At 50.6% G+C, this 15,320-nt stretch overlaps 1 protein-coding gene across 1 annotated transcript in view; it reads left to right on the forward strand.

The window, feature by feature from the left end:
• The window catches only part of CNGB1 (cyclic nucleotide gated channel subunit beta 1), a 67,455-nt gene that overhangs the window by 46,404 nt on the left and 5,731 nt on the right, over window positions 1-15,320 (forward strand). The window contains exons 26-31 of the mRNA XM_029926163.1: window positions 4,803-4,944; window positions 5,638-5,797; window positions 7,720-7,817; window positions 7,916-7,999; window positions 11,293-11,411; window positions 11,600-11,746. Of these exons, the coding sequence (XP_029782023.1) occupies window positions 4,803-4,944; window positions 5,638-5,797; window positions 7,720-7,817; window positions 7,916-7,999; window positions 11,293-11,411; window positions 11,600-11,746 (750 nt within the window). The remainder of the gene's footprint in view (window positions 1-4,802; window positions 4,945-5,637; window positions 5,798-7,719; window positions 7,818-7,915; window positions 8,000-11,292; window positions 11,412-11,599; window positions 11,747-15,320) is intronic.

Genomic DNA, 15,320 nt, shown 5'->3' on the forward strand with positions numbered 1-15,320 from the left:
AGGAAGAAGCGTGTCAACTGCGTTACTACTAATGTCTAAAATACTGGTTATGTGTCAAAATGATATTAATTTTGATATTTGGGGTTGAAAAAATGTTACTGAAAGTAATTTCACCTGTTTCTTTTTACTTAGCCAAAAAGTAGCAGCTAGAAAATTTCATATTACACTATGTGGGTCGCATCATATTTTTATTGGATGGCATGGTTCTAGGCAATGGGGAATGAGTACAGGGTTCTTTTTTGCTTTTCTTTGTTTCATGTATATTTATTCTGATTATAAAAGAAAGATCAGGGAGCACCGGGGTGGCTCAGCCAGTTAAGTGTCTGACTCTTAATCTCAGCTTAGGTCTTGATCTCAGGTTCATGAGTTCAAGTCCCACATTGGGCTCCACGCTGGGAATGAAGACTGCTTAAAAAAGAGAGAGAGAAAGATCAAGAACACACTTTACTATATTTCTTTGATTCTAAGATGCAGTTAATTATAGGACACAATATTGAGTCAACACAGCCTTTTGGAAAAAAGGAGATATTACAGTCAATGTACACATAGACTGTAAGATACATCCCAAATTTGGAATGTGAAAAAAAATGTGAAAAAATATGTCGCCCGGAGGGATATCATGCATATTTGCCCATCGCTGAATTGTTTTCAAACCACAATACCAATATGCCTGCCCCCCCCCCCGCCCCCCCTCCCGTACAGAGAGGTCAGCGTGCCTTCAACCCCTCCGTCATCCTTGGGCACGGAAGGTGTTTCCAGTTCTTCAGTCTGACACGTGATGCCACAGTGCGTGTCTTTGCAGATGAATCTTTGTCCTCTGGCCCGATTGTTTCCTCACACTAAATTCCTAAGAGCAGATGGCAGGACCAAGAATGTGAACATTTTTCAGATAAAAAAAATTATTTTAGTTAGTACATATGTTTTAGAGCAATTCTATGTTTACTGAAGAGCCGATGGGAAAGTCCAGGGAGTTCCCATATGCTGCCACATTTTTTTAAAGTTAAAAAAATTTTTTTTTATTTGGAGACAGGGACGGGCAGAGAGAGAGGTGTGTGCAGGGGGAACAGAAAATCCCAAGTAGGCTCCGCATTGTCAGCACAGAGCCCAATGCAGGGCTCGAACTCAGACCATGAGATCATGACCTGAGCTGAAGTCAAGAGTTGGATGCTTTTTTTTTTTATTTAAAAAAATGTTTTATTTATTTTTGAGAGAGAGAGAGACGGCGCGAGCAGGGGAGGGTCAGAGAGAGAGGGAAACACAGAATCTGAAGCAGGCTCCAGGATCTGAGCTAGCTGTCAGTACAGAGCCCGACGTGGGGCTCGAGCCCACAAACCATGAGACCATGACCTGAGCCAAAGTCGGATGCTTAACCAACTGAGCCACCCAGGCGCCCCTGCCACACTTTTAAAGATCGGATAGATATGGAAAGCCAGCCCAAATACCTTCTCACCTCTTGCCTGAAAACCTTTTAAGCAAGAGGATGACAGGACCCAGGGGGATCCCAGAAAGAGGACTCTGCTGGTGATGGCCGAGGTGGGGACAGACTTAGAGGACAGGAGTGCAGGAGCCAGTTAGGGGGAGCAATGACAGGCCCAGACAGAGGGTTTCTGTGTTCGGGAGAAAGGAGGGCAGTGTGAGAAGGAAACCAGAAGCACATGAGGTCCTGACCAGGGGTGTGAGGCCTAGAGTACAGGCTTTAGGGACAGGAGGTCAGGGAAGGGAAGAACAGAAGCTGTTCAGTGAAATTCGCTCAGTGACCTTGGCTCAGGCCCTTCCCTTTTCAGAGACTCAGTCTCTCCTCTACAAAATGAGGATAGTATTGTATTCAGATTTCTTGGGAGGAATAATTAATGTGTGTAACACGTCCAGCTCGTGCCTGGACAGGAGTCAGTGACCACTTCCTAGCTACGCTCATTCTTATGGGGAAGCCAGAATACCGGGAAAGGGGTTCCCAACCTGGGATCCAGACATATTAGGGGGTCCCACTCCCAACCCTGGAAATCGGAGCTCAATTTTGAGAACTTGCTGGCTTCCCTACAGAGGTTGCTAGCTTTCCATATCCATCCATCAAAGGGATTTGTACCCCAACAAGCTAAAGTCCACGTCCCAGGAATGGGCCTGGCAGACCCATCACGGGCAGGCTTGGGGTAGAATGCCAAGCAGAAAGGGGGGAGGGCAGGGGAGGGCTGTCAGGGACTCCCTTCGGCAGGGATGTTGGAAGGGGCACACTGTCTTGGCCACACTACTCTTCTCCAAATGAAATCCTTCAGGGAACCTCCATATGTGCAAAAAACACACAAATAGCGAAGAAAGTCCAATATCATGGGTAATAGCCACTTTCAAAATAGTGACCATTTGTTGAGTGTCTGCAATAGCCAATGACTTGAGGACCCAAGTTCCCACAGAGGTGGGTCCTTCATCCTGCTCTGCTTCTGCCTGGCCTGGAGCATGCAGGGGTCCCCACAGGACACAAGGACTTCGATGGGGACATTGCTCCTGTCGCCTTTCTGTCGGTGGCCCGGCAGCCCTCCCACCGCTCCCAGCCAGAGCTCAGCTGTGTCTGTGCTTATTATGGCTGCGCCCTCTGGTGGCCGGGACTGGTATGACGGGGGAGGCCTGTGTTGTCCTGAGATTTCTACATACCAGGTGGGGATGAGGAACAGAGCTGCCCAGAGCCCTGCCCCAGGCCTTGTAGCCAGTAGTCAGAGGCAAAGCCCCCTGCTCCCAACTTCCCAACAACCTCTGCCTCCTCCTCCTCCCATGCTCATTGCCCGATTTCTTGCCTGCCCCCAGTAGTGGCTGAGCTTCCTGAGGACACAGGCGAGTCTGTTCCCCACTGCAGGCATGTGGCAGGCACCAGCACCAGTGAAGGCTGTGGTAGCTGACATGTACTGAGAGCCCAGCAGGGGCCAGGAGCTCTTCTAGCCCCTCATTTCGTCCTCACAGTCACCCTGTGAAGGATGTTTCACTGCCATCGCGCCCATTTGGGGAGACAGAGGCTGAGTGGTTTGTCTGGGTTCTGCAGCTAGGAAGTGGCAGAGCTGGGTTTGAGCCGGGGCAGTCCAGCTCCAGGGTCCATGTTCTAACTGTGACTCTGCCTAACTAGCTGGTGAATGGAGCTCAGGGGGGAGGAGCGTTTGGGGTCATCCCCCGACTGGATGATTGGCTAGCTGGATGATGTTCTTGATTTTGGAGCTGTGCAGGGACCTTGAAAGTGTGGGTGTATCAGGCTGAGGGAGCCAGGGCAGGCTCTGGACGCCTCCTGGTGCCCTGATAGGAAGACAGGAAAGCCAGCTGGGATTGCCCTTTAAGCCCTGTTGACCTCACCCATTGCTGACCCCTGGGAAGGCACAGCCTGAAGGTGTGAACAAGTGTATGAGGGACTCTTGCTTCTCTGTGATAATGAGATAAGCTTGGGGCATCTTCCAGAGTCCAGCTCCAGCAGGTCCAGGGGTCCCTGAAGGATGGACGGTGTCGGCGAAAGGGAGCGAGAGAGCCTCGGCTTCTTTCTGCTCACCAGGCAGACGTCTCTGCTGTGACCCGAGAGTCAGCTTTATTTATTGAAAAAAAAAGCATGGGGTACAAAACAGAAGTGGCAATTGCCTTAGACAATGATTTCTGATGACAAATTCTTTGGCATGTAAAAGTTTCCCAGAACATAGATTGGGAGAAGACTCATGCATAATCTTTACTAATAGTGATTGAAGTATGTGACTAGATGCTTATCACATGGGCAATGTATCTTTAGCATTTAAACACAAGGCAATGTTTTTAGCATAGTAAAGGCAAGAGTTAGTTCTTTGGGAGCAGGGGTCAATAGCCTGTCTTTCGAGGGGAAGAAAAACAGGTTTTCTCAGGAAATGTAATATTTGCTCCTATAATCACAAAAGAAGACACATCCATAACAAATTTTTTCATAAGGTACAATTCACATATTTTTAACATAAGAAGGCAAGTCACTCCTGCTATCGGTCAGGTGCCTTGGAGGTCGGTGCTCAAGCAGAAATTGAGTGAGGATTGAGTGGGTGTAGACACTGGTCATCATCGGACGGTGGGAGACCTTGCAAACCCACCTCACAAGGAGATTTTTGCTCAACTTATGAGTTCAGAAAAACTGGCTTCCTGCAGGCATCTCCTATGCCTTTTACCACCCAGTAGGATCCCATCACCCATACCTCCCTTCCCTGGACCATGTGCCTGTGTAGAGGGTTACCAACAGTGGGGTGACAGCTTCGAGAAGCAGATGACAACCTGAGTTCTAATTCCAGATCAGACCTTGCCAGCTGGTGACCCTGAGTGTTTTCTTTCCCTCCGGAGGCCTCAGTTTCCCTGTCTGGAAAACGGATGGACAAGGGAGAGGGTCAGAAAAGGTAGTCCTCAAGGTATCTTCCAAGTCCAGTGTCGTTTTTGCTTTCTATGAACCAACATGGCAGAATGGCCAAGGGAAGTTTGTGGAAATTGGAAGAATATTGAAGGAGCCCAGGCATCAGGAGTCCGAAGACCCTGGTCTATCTTCCTGCCAAGTGTTTTGAGCAATCTCCCAGAGGCTCAGTTTCCACATCTGTAAACAGAGGCGACTCCATGCGCCTGCAGGGTTGGGACAGAGCTACGACCCAGCAAGATAGCATCTGTGAACACGCTCCAGAAAGTGCAGAGCGCTCTGTGCGTGTGCAGCTGTTTTCCTTGCACTTAGAAGGTGTAAGCATTTTCTTTTTTGCACTGTGCACATCTGTCAGAGCAGGCCACCCAGGCTCAGCACGGTGGGGCCTCTGCTGACTGTGGTCCCCTTCTTCTCTCTCCAGCTATATACGCTGTTACTACTGGGCTGTGAAGACCCTCATCACCATCGGTGGGCTCCCTGACCCCCAAACACTCTTTGAAATCGTCTTCCAGGGGCTGAACTATTTCACGGGTGTCTTCGCTTTCTCTGTGATGATCGGACAGGTAGCTGGGTCCCTGGTCTGGCTTGCCACGCACCTGCCAGTGGGGCCCCTCTCCTTCTCACTGCTGGTGCAGACGTCACCGTCTGTGGCCCTTCCTTTTGGGCTAAGCTCGGGAGAGAGCATGGGACCCCAGGTCAGGAGTCTGGAGCCCTGGGGCCTGCTGGTGAAGGGGATGGGAGGTCTGGGTCTGATTCTTCTCTGCTGTTGCTTCCATTTGAAATGGCAGTACCTTTGGGGTATCTTTGGAGAGCCGTTCAGGCTTTCTGCAGAGGCTGAGGATTTGGGCTGTTCCCTTGGAGACAACCCCCTGGGAATGTCTGATGTGCTGGGGGGGTGTCTCGTATTCTAATCAGTGCCTGGGGCCACCCTCAGCCAGCCTCAGAATTGCCCTTAGGGGCCCTGCACCACAGGGCAGCACACCGGGTTATTTCCTCCAGGAAGTTCCAAGTGGCGTCTGGTGCCAAGGGGCCATGTCGTACTGGAATCAGCCCAGCCCGGCGGGACATTTCCTCCTCCCGTCCCTTGTCCACTCTGGAGAAGGAGTTTCCCCTGCCAGTCCCCTATCTCTGTGTGTGGACATGGGTCTCCCTCTCTCCTGATCCCCCTTCCTCAAACGCCACTGGTCTGTGTAGACATGCTCAGGACGCATGTCCCCAGAGCTCCCCTCTGACCCTTGACTCCCCCCTGCCCCTAGATGAGAGATGTGGTGGGGGCCGCCACTGCAGGGCAGACCTACTACCGCAACTGCATGGACAGCACAGTGAAGTACATGAACTTCTATAAGATCCCCCGGTCCGTGCAGAACCGCGTCAAGACCTGGTACGAATACACCTGGCAGTCCCAAGGCATGCTGGGTAAGACCGGTGCTCTGGCCGCCAGGCAGCTACCCCCTGCCTGCCGCCTCCTGGGGCCCTGCCTTTCTGGTCCCTGCCTTTGACCCTGTGTCCCTGAGGTCCTGAACACTTACTTAAGTGGGAGGGGCCTAGGGAGGCCTGTGAAGTGCTGTCAGGAGACCCCTGAAGACTTGAGAGCCGTGTCTTCTGCATGCCCTGCCCCCCTTCACTTGCCTTGAAATGCATCCCCCTCAGAGACAGACACACCGTTGAAATCAGGAGAGAAGGAAGACCCCCTCCCCTTCTCTTTCCGTATACACACATACACATATACACATATATCGTACGTCAATTTTTTGATATTACGCTTTGCTTCTGAAATTATTTGGCTATAACCATGCATTTCATTCACAACTGTTTCTGCCTTCTGGTCAGTGCTGAGGTGCACCCAGGAAGTCTTGCAAAGTAGGAGAACCTTAATGTGGCTGTTGTTTTCAAAGGTAGTGAAGTTTTCGTGAATTCTAAACGGAACCCTTCATGAAATTTGGATATGCTACTTATATGTTAATTAATTTACAATGATTTTTTCCCCCAGTTTCTTTTTTTTTAAATTTTTCTAATGTTTTTAATTTATTTTTGAGAGACAGAGAGAGATAGTGCAAACAGGGGAGCGTCAGAGAGAGAGAAGGAGACACCGAATCTGAAGCAGGCTCCAGGCTCTGAGCTAGCTGTCAGCACAGAGCCCGATGTAGGGCTCGAACCCACGAACTGTGAGATCATGACCTGAGCCGAAGCCAGACGCTTAACCGACTGAGCCACCCAGGCGCCCCTCCCAGTTTCTTTTTGATCTTTGGGAGTGAGTAGTTTTGTTTTCAGAGCTTAGACATTATTTTGGAGGCCCCGGCCAAGCCTGAGGGCCACTGACTGTGTGCCTTAGAGCCCCCTCAACTCTGTCAGCTAATTAAAGTCCCCTGTGTCCATGGGCTTCCCTCTGTCCCTGAAGAAACCACACTTCAGTTCCAAGGTCTCCTGAGCTGCGGCTGTGGTCAGATCTGTGCACACTGTGTGGTAGAATCCTCAGTAGCCTCCGTGGCTCGTGCACTCAGCCTACACGAAGCATATCCACACCCCCTGCCTCGTCCTGTGCCAGTGACAGACTTGTGACATCTGCATCATTGCCCCCTTTCACAAGGGCGCACGTCAAGGACCAGAGAGGTCTTTGACCTGCCCAGGGTCATGCAGATCCGCACTTGAGCCCCTCAAGAATTGTGGCGGAGTAGGAGGGGCATCAGGATTGGGGTCAGGTTGTGCCTTTCTTGTCCCTGGTACCGGCATTCATTCTGTGCCAGGCTCTCTGCTGGGCACTGCAGACCCCGTCATGGGGAAGAATAGCCTGGGTCCCTCCCTCCCTAGGACAGGCCCTAGCACACCAGAGCCTGGGTGGGGTTCCGGTTCCATTCCCCTGGGCTGCGAGCAAGTCACTGGGCCCCCCCTTTCTGAAAGGTGGGCGCTCTGTTGTTGCTGGGAGGATTTAATAAAACCGTCTCTGTAAAGCTCTGTAGAAATGGTGTTCGGAACACTTTAGTTCTCGCTGGCATTCTCTGAGGGTGAGGAGAACAGACTGGCATTAACAAGCCAATGCAGTAAAAGGTGTGAGCAGCACCACAGCTGAGAGCCTGCAAACGAAACAGCGGGGGTGGGCACCTCCAGAGAAGGCTTCTTGGAGGAGCACTGGGCTCTGAAGGACCAGTTCAAGTCGACCAGGGAAGCACACGAGGGTGTTTCCTGCCAATGGACTGGCCTCCAAAACGCCCGGAGAGGGTACCCTCCCAGTATACTGTGGTTCTGGGGAGCAGAGGGATGGTGTGGCCAGGGCCCCAGGTGGGGCGCTGGGGGCAGAGGCCTGGTTGTGTCTCTGACCATTGCCAGGGTCTCCTTTGCAGACGAGTCAGAACTGATGGTGCAGCTTCCGGACAAGATGCGGCTGGACCTCGCCATCGATGTGAACTATGACATTGTCAGCAAAGTGGCCCTCTTTCAGGTATGGCCCACCTAGCGCCCTCGCCCCCAGGGTTCTGGGGAGCCGCAAGCCCCCACCCCCTCTAAACGGGCATTCTTTCCCCCTCCTCTTGGTGACAGGGCTGTGACCGACAGTTGATCTTTGACATGCTGAAGAGGCTTCGTTCTGTCGTCTACCTGCCCAATGACTACGTGTGCAAGAAGGTGAGTGGCCCGAGGCAGCTGCAAGGTGGTCTGGGACTTACCGCGCATCTCCCTGCCGGGAGCTGTGCTGAAGGGGGTGCCTTTGAAGGCCCAGGGGGTTTGCAAGCCCAGGGAGAGCAGAATTTCCGGAAGGGACAGGGGCTACAGCACCAGTGAGCTGACCCCAGGGCTCCCGGGTTGTTTGGCATTGACCTCAGGGGTGCCTCAGGCTTTGTTCCTTTGTCACAGGACCGGGGGAGTCAGGACGAGGACTGTGGAAAGTGGGCAGCCTAATGAGAAGTAGGTCCTTGAGTGTGTAGATGAAACTGCTTCAAGGGTCTTGGTCTTCCTTTCAGGAAAATGGGGCAGCAGAGGGGCTGGGATGCATCAGAGGTTACAAACTGATGGACTTTGCATAGCAGCCAGCCCATACATTGTTTTGTGGTTTTATGTTTTTTTGTTTTTTACCTAATCCTAAAAAAATGTTGAGGTAGTCCCCAACCTTTAACAATTTGAAGGTTTCGGGGCGCCTGGGTGGCTCAGTTTTATGAACACCCGACTTTGACTCAGGTCATGATCTCGCAGTTTGTGGGTTCGAGCCCTACATCGGGCTCTGTGCTGACAGCTCAGAGCCTTGAGCCTGCTTCAGATTCTGTGTCTCCTTCTCTCTCTGCCCCTCCCCTGCTCATACTCTGTCTCTCTCTCTCTCAAAAATACTTAAACATTAAAACATTTTTTAAAAATTTGAAGCTTCACATAAAAATGCAGATTTCTGGCTGAAAATAGAAAATAAATCTGTTAGCACTGAGCCCCACTTTCCCAAATAGCAGGAGTCTCTTGAAGGGGGACATTGCCCTCCCTCCTGATGCCACAGGCCCCTCCCCTCCCCACTGCCCCATATCAGGCTCCCCTCACTCCTTAAACTGCCCCTCTGATCCTAGAAAACATTTGGATTTGAGCCCAGGGCTACACAGTGTCTAGGGCCCTTTCTGCTCCCATTCCCTGGGCTTCAAGGTGAGCCCAAGGTCACCTGGGAGTGAGTGGTTAAGGTGAAGGGCAAGAACTTGGGTTGGAGTCCTCTTGTTCCTGAGCTGTTGAGACTGAGTGCATATAAGGTGAACAAAATGCTGACGCAACCCCTGTAAGACTCAGGAAAACCCAGCCCAAGAAGGCCCCCATCTCCAAGTTGTATGCTGTGCCGCAGTGAAGTTTCTAGAAGCAGAGAGCCCAGGGAAATGGGGAAACAGTGTTACAGATGGTTGACAATTTAAAAAGGCAGCCCTGAAGGCCACGGGGGTGGGGGAGCAACAGAGTGATTTGTCTGACAGTGGAGGTGCTTCCTTGCTGTGCAGCCTTGGGGTAGCGGCTCGCCCTTTCTGACTCTCCCTCTTCTCATGAGTAGAGCAGGAATGTTGAGGGTACCACCTCATGGGATGGTTGTGAAAACAGAGTACGTGGTGCCTACATAGTTTGGCACCATGCTGGCACAGAACAGGTGCCATTGCTATTGCTATCATCCTTGGGGGTAAGGTCGAATTTGCTGCAAATGAGGAAGCATCAAGGTGGTTGGAGTTGGCAGGTGGAGGGGGCCCTTGATGAGCAGGTGCGAATGGCGCCCTCTGCTGTCCAGTTTTGCTCTGCAATGATCTCACTGAGACACCCCTGGGGCACCCCCCCATCACCCCCCTCCAGGGCTGGTTAGTGAGGTGAGGGTGAGCTCTTTAGACCTTCAGTCCCGTGTCAAATTGAACACGGGAACAGGGAAATGAAACTTCCTTCCTGTTTGTTAAGAAGCTCATGCATGTGTGAGATGTCCAGGAAACATTTGTCAAGTGAATCAGAAGTGTAATCCATTTACTGGTCCTTGATCTCTGTCCCCTTCAGCATCCAGCTGTGACCCATGGGTAGTAGGGCTCTGTGGGGGCCTGAGGATCAGAAGGTGCGTGACAGACTGAGGGTTTCCGATGGCAGTCCAAAGCTATTCATTCATTCATTCGTTTGTTTTAAGTTGGGATTGAGACCATTGCATTAGTTTGCTGCAGCTGCTGTAACAAAGGACCAGAGATCGGGCAGCTTAAACAACAGAAATGCGTTGTGTCATCATCCTGGAGGCTGCAAGTCCAAGATCAAGGTGTCGGTAGGGGTTGGTTCCTTCTCAGGGCTGTGAGGGAAGAATCTGCTTCTCTCTCCTTGGCTTATAGATGGCTGTCCCCTCCCTGGGTCACTTCATGTCATCTTCTCTTTATGCCTCTCTCTGTGTGCAAATGTCCCCCCTTAAGAATACCAGTTATATTGGATGAGGGGCTCACCCAACTCCAGTCTGGCTTCATCTTAATTTAACTAATTACAGGGAGCACCTGGGTGACTCAGTTGATTGAATGTCTGACTTTGGCCCAGGTCATGATCTCACAGTTCCTGGGTTCGAGCCCTGCGTTGGGCTCTGTGCTGACAGCTCAGAGCCTGGAGCCTGTTTCAGATTCTGTGTCTCCCTCTGTCTCTGCCCCATCCCCACTCTTGCTCTGTCTCCCTCTCTCAAAAGTGGAGAAATACTAACAAAGAAATTTAACTAATTACATCTCCAATGACCCTCTTTCCAACGAAAGTCACATTCTGAGCAACTGGGGTTAGGACTGCCACAAATGAGTTTGGGAGGGACACATTTCAATGCACAACAACCATAAAGTCTGGAACTAGACCATCTGGGTTCAAATCTCTGCTCTCCTCTGGCCTAGCTTTGTGCCCTCGGGCAGAGTTCCTACCCCAGAGCTGCTGGGCATTCAGCAGGCTCAGCCACATAAAACACTGAGAACCGTGGCCGCACAGACGAACGTTGTACATGTGCTGCACAACGTTACTGATGTCGTTCTCATTCCTGTTTCCATCAGCCAGTGCTTATGGAGCCCCTGAAGCAGAATGTGCTGGGCACAGATATCGGTTTATTGTATGAACCGCTGCTGGACTTTCCGTGCCTCTGGGCCCTCCCCTGGAGTGTATCACTGGGGGCTTGCAGAATGCCATTGCGCCCACGCCTGCACCTCCCAGCTTACCTAGCATTTTCCATTCCATCACACCACTAACTCCCCATGTAGCCCTATTGGGCAGGCCAGGGGTGGCAACTCTCCCCAATCCACAGATAGGGAGACTGAGACTCCAGAGGGGAAGTGACTGGCCCCACACCACACCCCAAGTTGGTGGTGGGGCTGGATGCCAGCCAACGTTCCTCTGCACTGTGCCGCCAGCCCATGGGCCCAGCCCTGCTGCTTTTATGGTGGCTTTGGGCAAGGGTAGAGGGGCTCACCCCTTCTCTGTTTCAGGGAGAGATAGGCCGAGAGATGTACATCATCCAGGCAGGACAGGTGCAGGTCTTGGGTGGCCCCGATGGGAAGGCTGTGCTGGTGACGCTGAAGGCTGGATCCGTGTTTGGAGAAATAAGGTCAGAGGGACGCTGGGGTGAAATGAGGGGACCTGGGCCCCAGCAGAGGGGTGTGGATGCATGTGGATGCTCATGTGCAGGGTGGGCCTGGCTCTCACCTGTGTGGGGCCGCCACTGTGCAGGGGGTGGAGAGGAGCACTTTAGCGGGATCACAGCCACGTCTCACCTCCTTCCCCTTTGTGCCCCAGCTTGCTGGCTGTTGGTGGCGGGAATCGGCGCACAGCCAATGTGGTCGCCCATGGGTTCACCAACCTCTTCATTCTGGATAAGAAGGACCTGAATGAAATTTTGGTGCATTACCCCGAGTCTCAGAAGTTACTCCGGAAGAAGGCCAGGTACATGTTTTTATTAAAAAAAAAAATCTGTATACACTTTAATGTGCACTTCTTAAAGACTAAAACTTTCACTGACATAACTGGTGTACTTTTATCAAAATTAGGAAATTCAGTATTGAAACAAGGCTATGATCTCATCTCTAATCCATCTTCCAATTTGACTGATTGTCCCAGTTGTGCCTTTTCCATGCCCGGATCCAGTGGAGGACCAACTGTCTCATTGCATTGCCTCGTATCTGCAGTCTCCTTCGATCTGGGATGGTTCGCGGCCTTTTCCATCTTTAGTGACTTTGAAGAGGACAGGCCAGTTATTTTGTAGACTGTCCCTTCACTTAGATTTGGCTGACGTTCTGATGTTTTCTCATAATTACCTTCAGGTTCAGCATTAGGGCAGGAACTACTCGGAAGTGATGCTGTGGGGGCGCCTGGCTGGCTCGGTCGCTAGAGGATGCACCTCTTGATCTCAGGGTTGTGAGTTCAAGCCCCATGCTGGGGGTAGAGCTTACTTTAAAAAGGGGAAACAAAGGATGTTGTATTCTTCTTAGGGCAGCATCTCGAGACGCATGGGATGCTGGTTTCTCCCAGGATTACTGGTGATGTTTCCCTTCCATCACTTGGTTCAGGCTTCTGGACTCTAAAGTTAACATTTTTATCTTTGTAATTAATAAGTAATGAGTGCAGAGTCCCTCTGAGGCTATCTGGACCTCCCCATCAGGCCTTCACTTGCTACTAACAGCGGGCGCTGAGGGCTTCTGGCCAAATCAGTGATTGCCGCCATGGTTGCCACGTGGTAGTTTTCTTTTCTTTTTCTTTTTAATTTTTAAAGTTTATTTTGGGAGAGAAACAGCATGAGCAGGGGAGAGAGAGAGAGAGGGAGACACAGAATCAGAAGCAGGCTCCAGGCTCTGAGCCGTCAGCACAGAGCCTGATGCGGGGCTTGAACTCACAAACCGTGAGACCGTGACCTGAGCTGAAGTCGGACGTTTAACCATCTGAGCCACCCAGGCGCCCCAAAATGGTAATTTTCTGATTCCTACATATCGGGCCTTCTGTGTTTATTAGTGAGCATTCTACTGTAAGGAAGAACTTTCTCTTCATTGCCATTTGTTGTTTTTTTTGATTTATCTATACCAATATGGATTTGTTTTGTCCCATAAATACCATGTTACAATCATTATTTTGGTGTTCACATTGTTCTGGATTTGGCCAGCAGGCGCCTCTTCAGACTTGCTCTTGTGACTCTTTGTAACATCCCCAACGTATTTTACCACTTTCTTGCTTCCAGCCACAGTAGATGCTCTGGGGTCATCGTGTACTTTCCCTGCCGCATCCCTGGAAATGGCCATTTTTCCAAGGAGCCTTGATTCCTTGTAGGTGGAAATGGTTTTTAGAAACCAACATTTGAGCCCTCCATGTGCTCATTGCTACTGGCGTGCTACTAGGCTCCCAAATGGGCAGAACTAGGAAATACACCCACCTGCCCACCTGTATATATAAATGCAAATATACATTAATAAACGTAGGGATGCCCGGGTGGCTCAGTCAGCTGAGGGCCCGACTTCAGCTCAAGTCATGATCTCACGGTTTGTAAGTTCAAATCCCATGTCAGGCTCACTGCTGTCAGTGCGGAGCCTCCTTGGGATTCTCTCTCTCCCTCTCTGCTCCTCCCCCACTTGCATTCTCTCAAAAATAAAAACTCATTAAAGAAATAGGTGGATATATATGTGTACATATCAACATCTATTTTTCTGTCTGTATCTGTATCTGTGTCTGTATCTGTATCTGTATCTATCTAACAATTTTAGTCCCAACACCATGGAAATCCTAATCTTTTCCTTTCCCATATTTGGTAAATCCCTTCTCCAACCCTGAGAAATTTGGCTCTCTTTTACCCTCATGACATTGACTCCTTTGTTCAGTGCTTGCAATATAGAGAAAACAGTTTCAGAATTGCTCTCCTATAGCACTGGGGCGGGGGCTGGGGGGAAGCCTTCTCAGCAGAATCCAACATTCGACGCCGTTCCTTTGGTCCTTAGCCTGAGTGCCTACGCTGTGTGTGTTGTATTCAGAGTTATTCGGATTCATTTCTTTTTTCTCCCTTTGGTGTGGCTGTTCTGTTCATACGAAATATGCCCAGGTTCGTGTGTTTTGGTTTGCATTCCATTTTTTTGTGATTCCTCTCACCCCCATCTTATTTTCTACCTCATTCTGTGAAATGACACTATAAATAAACTACCTTCACTCGTAGTGCACAATAATTTATTGAGTACATCGTTCTAGGCCCTGGGGACAGAGCAGGGACCAAATAAAGCTTGCATTCTAATAGGGAAGACCGACAATGGAGAAGTGAATGATCAGGCGATGTCCCCAGCTGGGCACTGGGACTGGCCAATGAGGAGACACAAAGCCACTTCCAGGAGACAGAAGCGATGGAGGGAGTTATTTGAGATAAGTTGGCCAGAAAAAACCATTCTAAGGAAGGTGGGATTTCACCTGGGACCTGCACAGAATGGAAGCATGTGCGGGCCTGGTTGCAGGGAAGAGCATGCCAGCCAGAGGGAACAGCATGTGCAAAGGCTCTGCGGAGGAGCAGGCTCAGTATTATGTCGACTAGCAAAATAGGAGCAGCTTGATATGGGATGGGAGGAGTTGAGGGATGCGGTTGGGTAGGGCCTTGTGGCTGACACCTTGCAGGGGCTTTGGGTTTTATTCTGCGGTAGATGGGAGCTATGTAGGGTTTTACACTGACAAGTGACTTGACGTGACTTAGGTTTTGACAAAGCCCCTTCGGCGACCCCAGGTGAGTGGATGCTGAGTTGATATTAGTGCATAACACACGCAGGACTCTGCGGACCCCTGAGGAAGGAGGCCGCCCTGTGACCCAGCTTGCCTGCTTGCTCTTGGGAAGCCCTTCCAAAGGCTGGTCTGTCTGAACTGCTCCCACTGAATCTGCCCATTTCCTCCATCTCCTGAGGAACTGGGAAGTAGAGTCAATTCTCGTTAGTCACGTGTTTGTGATTCTGTGTTTGCAACTCACCTACTCACTAAGATGAATTTGTGGCCCCGAAATCAGCACTCCTGGGTATTCCCAGCGATCCGTGGATGCGCACAGAACAGTGAAAACTTTGAGTGGCCCGAAGCGCACGTCCTGGGCAGAAGCTGAAGGAGGTGACGCTCTGCTTTATTGTTTCAGCTTCTAAGCCTCTGAACCCTTGAAAGCAAGCATCTTTTCGTGGTCTGTGTAGTGCCGCCGTTTTCACAATTTTGTAATCTTCTTGGTGATTTTGATGTTTAAAATGCCCCTGAGCATAGTGCTGCGGTGCCGGCTGTGTTCCCAAGGGCGAGATGGCGGGCACGGTCTTGCAGAGAACACACGGGGTTAGACGAGCTTCGTTCAGGCCTGACTTTCAGAGCCGCTGGTCTCAAGTTCAATGCTAATGAATCAAGTGTATATTATGTAAGATGTCTTTATTTTTTTTTCCATAATATTTTATTGTCAAATTGTTTTCCATACAACACCCAGTGCTCTTCCCCATAAGTGCCCTCCACCATCACCACCACCTCTTTTCCCCCC

The sequence above is a fragment of the Suricata suricatta genome, chromosome 16 (genome assembly GCF_006229205.1).
Source record: "Suricata suricatta isolate VVHF042 chromosome 16, meerkat_22Aug2017_6uvM2_HiC, whole genome shotgun sequence".
In the NCBI taxonomy this organism is placed as follows: Eukaryota; Metazoa; Chordata; class Mammalia; order Carnivora; family Herpestidae; genus Suricata; species Suricata suricatta.